General features: G+C 48.0%; 1 protein-coding gene across 1 annotated transcript; it reads right to left on the bottom strand.

Moving 5' to 3' along the window:
* Window positions 1–270: 270 nt before the first annotated feature.
* On the bottom strand, window positions 271–1,574 carry NUPR1 (nuclear protein 1, transcriptional regulator). Its single transcript, XM_063101196.1, has 3 exons — window positions 1,389–1,574; window positions 905–1,054; window positions 271–565 (listed from the first exon to the last, which is right to left on the bottom strand). Exons 1-2 carry the CDS (start codon window positions 1,501–1,503, stop codon window positions 918–920), a joined length of 252 nt encoding a protein of 83 aa, XP_062957266.1. The 5' UTR covers window positions 1,504–1,574; the 3' UTR covers window positions 271–565; window positions 905–917.
* Window positions 1,575–6,000: the final 4,426 nt, after the last annotated feature.

Genomic DNA, 6,000 nt, shown 5'->3' with positions numbered 1-6,000 from the left:
GGAAGTTCCTCTGCACTCCATAAGAGACCACCAAAACATATGCACCCAAACACATGCATATAAAATGGAAAAACAAAAAGACACGCTCACAGCATAGGCCACCAAAGACACAGAAACACACCCGATGCCAGAACACACACCAAATGCAAACACACATACTGTGCTCTTACTGGTTCATACAAATGCAGACACATGCAGGCAGAAACATGCCCAAACAAACACACACATCAGCGAGCAAGGATAAAAGCACACATGAGCTGCAGCTGCTGAACTTTCTGTTTATTGTTGCTGCCACCCCGGGGGGAGCTCCGGTTTCTTCCGGGTCTTTCTTTTTGGTGGGTACCTTCCTGACTCTTGCCTCTCCATTCCCTGCCTCTTGCTCCCCATCTTGCTCTTTTGCTGGGGCTGGAGGTGCTTCACTGGTGGCCCCTTGGAGCCTCAGTCAGGTGGGGTAAGTCCCAGGGGTGGGGTGGAGAGCAAGCCGGCCTTGGTCCTGCTCCCAGGTCCTAATTCCTCCATGGTCCTGTCTTCATTGCTGGGTGTGGTATCCGTGGTCTGGCCTCATCTGGGGGCGGGGGTGGGGAGACAGGTGGTAAAAGGGACAGAGACCTGAGTTCCAATTCTGCCTCTCCTACTCCCTCGCTCTGTGACCCCAGAGAAGGACCCAGCCCTCTCTGGCCTCAGTTTCCCTCTCTATAAACCAAATTTCCCTCCAACTGGAAAGGCTCTGTTTCCCCCTTTTGCTCTGGTCACTAGGAAATTCAGAGTCAAACATATGTCTCATTTTATTCCATGTTGAGACGATGGTTTCTGATCCCTCCTCCGCACCCAACCGCACATGTTCAGGCCTCTGCTTTGGAGGCAGAGGCACCTCCACTGGATGTCTGGGTCCCCAACTCCTTACCTCCAGTTCCGTCTCAGCTCTGTGCCCCTCGCTTTTTCCTCTCCGAATTCTGGAGCTTGGTCACTAGCTTCCTCTCGTGCCCACCAGGGTTGGGGCGGTTCGTGTTGGCAGCAGCTTCTCTCTTGGTGCGGCCTTTCCGGCCTCTGCCTCCTGGTGAGCAGGGCAGGAGTCAGAGGTGAGGTGGGCAGGGGCAGGATGGGGGACCTCAGAGGAGAGGCAGGCGGTGGGGTGGTGCGGGTAGAAAGAGCAGGGAGACTGGGGACTGTCACCACAGAACTCTGGGGCAGTCAGAATCCTGCCAGCTGTTTCCCCATCTGTGTGTGTGTGTGAGGTCCCAGGGCTGAGGAAGACCATGCTCAGGGAATGAGGAGTTTGAAGGGGGGAATTTGAGGGGTCAAGGAACAGGTTGGGGAGAAGTCCAAGGCAGGGTCTTGGTTGGGGGTGGGGGGTGGCAGGACCAGGAAGGTGGCAGCGCAGGCCTCACCCAGGCACGAGTGGGCCATGCTGTAGAGGTCATATTCATCCAGGCTGGGGTCCTCGTCCTCTGGGCCCGGGGGCTGCAGAGAGGGGCTGGCTGCTTGAGGGAAGGTGGCCTTCATGTCTGACTTTCTCTCACTGACTCTCGTCTTCTAAAACTTTGTTTGCATCTGGTTTCCTGACCAAGCACCTCCCCTCCCAGTGCACTCGCCCCAAATTATAAGACTGTGTCTCCTCCTCAGACGCAGTCTGGCTCCAGCCCCTCAGGCCCTGTCTGATGCAATCTGGCCCTTTCCCAGAACTCAGCCCAGTAAACACCAGTCATGAGAGAGAGAAAGCATGGTCCTATGAGTGCCAGCCCCCCTTGTCGTCACCTTCCTCTCACCCAGGCTTGCCCAGCTGGTGTTTTTCCACAGAGGAGATTCCCGCCCCTCAGGGAGGAGAGAAGAGGCAGGGTCTGGGCATAAACAGTCCTTGGGATTGTGGCCAACGGGAACCAGACGGCCTCACCTGGGCAGACCTTCCTGCCCATCCCCCACCCTCTGCCACGTGCTCCTTCTGGGCCTGGGGTCCTGGCCACACAGCTGAACCCTCATCCATCCCAATCTGGCTCAGATTCAGGACTTTGGTGGCAGAATATGGAGTGAAGAAGGAGGGGGGAGGGGATATTAACACACAATGTGCCAGGTGAGTGGTTCCACCCCTGTCACACTGGACACCCCTTCTTTATAAGAAACATCTTGAGGGCTGGCCAGTTTTCTCACTTGATTACAGCGTGGTGTTGGTAACACCAAGGTCAAGGGTTTGGATTCCCGTACTGGCCAGCCACAAAAAAAGAAAAAAAAGAAACATCTTGGAAAGCCCCCTTAATGTGCCGAAGTGGGGTTGTTAGGTAATCTCCCTCCCCGCAGAGGGAGGCTAGCAGAGTGGCCAAGAGTGCAGATTCTGAAGCCGGATGCCTTGGATTCAAGCCTCTGATCCACTGCTTCCTATGTGACCTTGGCCAAGTCACTTCACCTCTCTGTGCCTCAGTTTCTTCCTCTGTAAAACAAGGGTGATAATAATTGTACCTACCTCCTAGAGTTGAGAGGATCAAATGAGATTACCCACGGAAAAGCATTTGTAACAGTGCCTAGTACAGTGTAAGCACTATGTGAGGGTTAGTCACATAGTTTCAAAAAAAATATAAGGTCTTCACTGTAAGATAGAGACATACAGAATTTAATTTATAACAAAATAATAAGTATTTCAAAACATGGATACTCAGGTAGAAACTAAGAGGTAAACGGATGTTTGTACCTATTTAATATAAACTCATGTACATTGAACAGGAATTAGTATGAATTTCAACTTCAGATAAGAAGCCCATGAAAATGGAACAGTCCACTCTTGCCTGATGCATCTGAACCATGTGACTCACATTGGCCCAGAGAGGCCACAGTCTCACTTGCCCACTCGTGTCTTATCTGCCCCACTGTCTCAGGGCAGGGAGACAGGCAGACAAAACATTCCATGTGTTTTTTCAAAATTCTGGTTTCCAACAAGGCAGGACCTTCTCGGCCCAGGCCAGATGTTAATTCTCTGGTCACACCCCTACTTTGCTGTGAGCTATTAGAACACTGTTCTGTCTAATGTAACCTAAACTCCAACCTCCCCCTGAACCCTCTAAGAACCCAGCCTTGTTCTCTGTTTAACCCGAAGCTGCGTTTCTTCTGTTTCTCCCTTGCTTGAGCCAGAATTAAATTTAACTTTTGTGTTCTAGATTTGGGTGATTTCTGAGTTCTTCAACACCCAGAAAATGAAAGGGATGACAGAAGAATACTTGAGTAAAAACAGAGTTGGGATAATAATAACAGACCAGGTGATAAGAGAAAGAGGAAAATAATCTTAATTTAAATAGATTTTTAAAAATTTTTAAATAAAAAAATAAATTTTATACCCCATGAATATGCATAATCAATAAAGAGAAACAAACAAAAAACCAATAATCCCTGTATAGACCTGCTGCCGAAAGAAAAAAAAAAGTGATGGGCCTTACCACTGAGTGTAGTACAAACTAATTCCTCTATCGAAATGCAGGTTGGGATTTAGGTTCTAGGCTCAGGTTATCATAAATACGTTTTTTACCTTCATCAATATCTAGCAGGACAGTGAAATGTTGTGCAGGATGTGGGACAATACTGTGTGGGACTGTTCTGCCCTTTTCTGTGCCCCTTCCTATGATTGTCACAACCAAAAACACCCCCACAAATTCCCAAGGTGCCCCCTAGTGGGCAGCACCAGCCTGGTCGAGGAACATGTGTTCCATGCATTCACCTCGGCCACCAGGCCTCCCTGGTTACTAGTTGAGAGGTCGCTGGCACACTTCCGAATTTCAGTTTGCTCATCTGTAAGGGGGGGACAAAGAGAGCACCCATATTTGAAAGGGCTTAGCACAGAGCCAGATACACGGTGTAGTTATCCCCCATTCTTCACAGAAGGGAAAGTGAGGCTCAGAGATTGTCTTGCTCAAGGTCACGCTGCTGGCAGGTGGTGAAGGATTCTTCCCCATGGTCTGCCTGTCCCCAGTGCCAGGGCTCACTCTAAGTTAGCATAGCTGGCCAAGCACTGCTCTGGCCAAGGCTTGCCTGCTCTGTGTGCAGACACCCCTGTCAGGGATTCCTCTCTCCCTTCCTCCTTCCTTCTCCAAAAGTTACTAGTGCTGGCTTTGGACCAGGCCCAGAGCTGAGGACACAGAGAACTAACTGCACATGACCTGCATTGTCTGGAAGCTCTGTGCAATGGACGAGGCAGGTCTCCAGCATATCAGTACACTTTCCTATGCAAAATATCACACAGGCTTCCAGTTATCCTTACTCCCATTACCCTGATTTTATTTTACTTTCTTCATCACATTCAGGTATCGCTAACTGAGAGTATCTTTTGTATTTCAGAAATAGACTAATACAGATGGCCAGATAAAACACAGTAGTAGAAAAATCTAGTATAATAAATTTTATTACTGGAAGTGTCCATAAAGACCAGCAAATCTAACTGCATTTAACAGAAGATGAAAGTAAGGACCAGAGAGGCTAGCATTCTCCATTCTACAAATGTGTAGGGTACTAACCCTGTACCAGGCATTTGCTTAGTGCCGGGACTATAAAAGTAAACAGAACACAGAACCTGTACTCTAGGAGCTCATAGGATAGTGGATGATAGTGTCCAACAAGCAGGAAATAGTCACAAAGCAAAATAAGTATATGAGAAAAATATGTTCAAGCTGCAAGTTGTGCCTCATCCAGGCTTGGAAGCCACACCCTGAGAAGGTCGTGTGCTAGCTGATGGTAAGGATGGGCAGATAGACCAGGACGTCACAGAACAGTGTCCCAGGAAGGCCAAAGGGAAAGAGAACACAGTGCACTTGGTTAACCAAAGGAGTTAGAGTACGAGAAAATTCTAGTTCTGGATTTAAGAGGCGGTAGCTTCCTGACTCCTAGTTCAGTGCTATTTTAAAAATACTACCTGTCTCTCTGGATCTATTGGCAAGTATGTGGTAATTCAGCACATATATCAATACTCTTATATGAGAAAAAGAGGAAACACCCATGGCTCGTGCTTACCTAGGTGGAGACATTCAAATTTTCCAAAGTGTATTGCTTAAAATGTCTCTTTATTATTATTTTTTTTAAAAGATGACCGGTAAGGGGATCTTAACCCTTGACTTTGGTGTTATCAGCACCACGCTCACCCAGTGAGCTAACTAGCCATCCCTATATGGGATCCGAACCCGTGGCCTTGGTGTTATCAGCACCGCACTCTCCCGAGTGAGCCACGGGCCAGCCCTAAAATGTCTCTTTAGAGAAATAGTTATTTCATGGTACAGACTTACATTTAAACTAAAAAGTTTATATCAGTTGGGTCATGCCACTCTTAAACCTGGAAGGGATTTTAAGGAAACATGGGGTTGGGGGTGGGGGGGTCGGCAGTGGGAGCAGTCCACCACCTCAGTGCAGGCAATAATGGGGTTCTTTTCTGTGCAGAACTTAATAATTAGGTGACCCAAATCATTCTGCTTTTTATTATCATTATCAATTGTCAACATGTCAGTTATAAAATAGCCTCCCTGCCAAGGCAAACTGCTCCTACAGAACCTTTGCCCCTTAGTACACTACTGTGGTTAGTATACACCTGCACATGCATAAAAAATAGAGCCCAGCTAGGCTTCAGAAAGATCTGAGGGGTCCACATTAGCTATCTGTTCAGCTCCTATTACCATAAACATTCTCCTCTCAATTTCGTTTTGTAAACATAGCTTGACTAGTCTAAATTGTACATACAAAAAAACCCATTAAGATATCTGTCTTCTTAAAATTATATTTAGCTCCAATGAAGATTCTCGTCTCAAGTCTCAAATCCGTTTCCAGCTGAGGCCACTGGGGTCTGAAGTCTGCTGCTGTCACCTCTGTGTTCACAGGTTCAGCAGGAGTGGTCCTGGTCATCTCCGTTGGACCCTCTGGCACGTCCAGGGTGGGGTACACGAAGGGCTTTAATGCCCAGCTGTTCGTCGAAAACCCCGGTGGGCAGCATCACACTGTAATTTTTGGTGAATGAAGACTTCCTGGACAAGATGACAATTC

This window comes from Cynocephalus volans, chromosome 6, assembly GCF_027409185.1.
Source record: "Cynocephalus volans isolate mCynVol1 chromosome 6, mCynVol1.pri, whole genome shotgun sequence".
Lineage (NCBI taxonomy): Eukaryota > Metazoa > Chordata > Mammalia > Dermoptera > Cynocephalidae > Cynocephalus > Cynocephalus volans.
The sequence above is the reverse complement of the archived record's forward strand: the minus strand, read 5'-3'. Positions and strand labels throughout refer to the sequence as shown.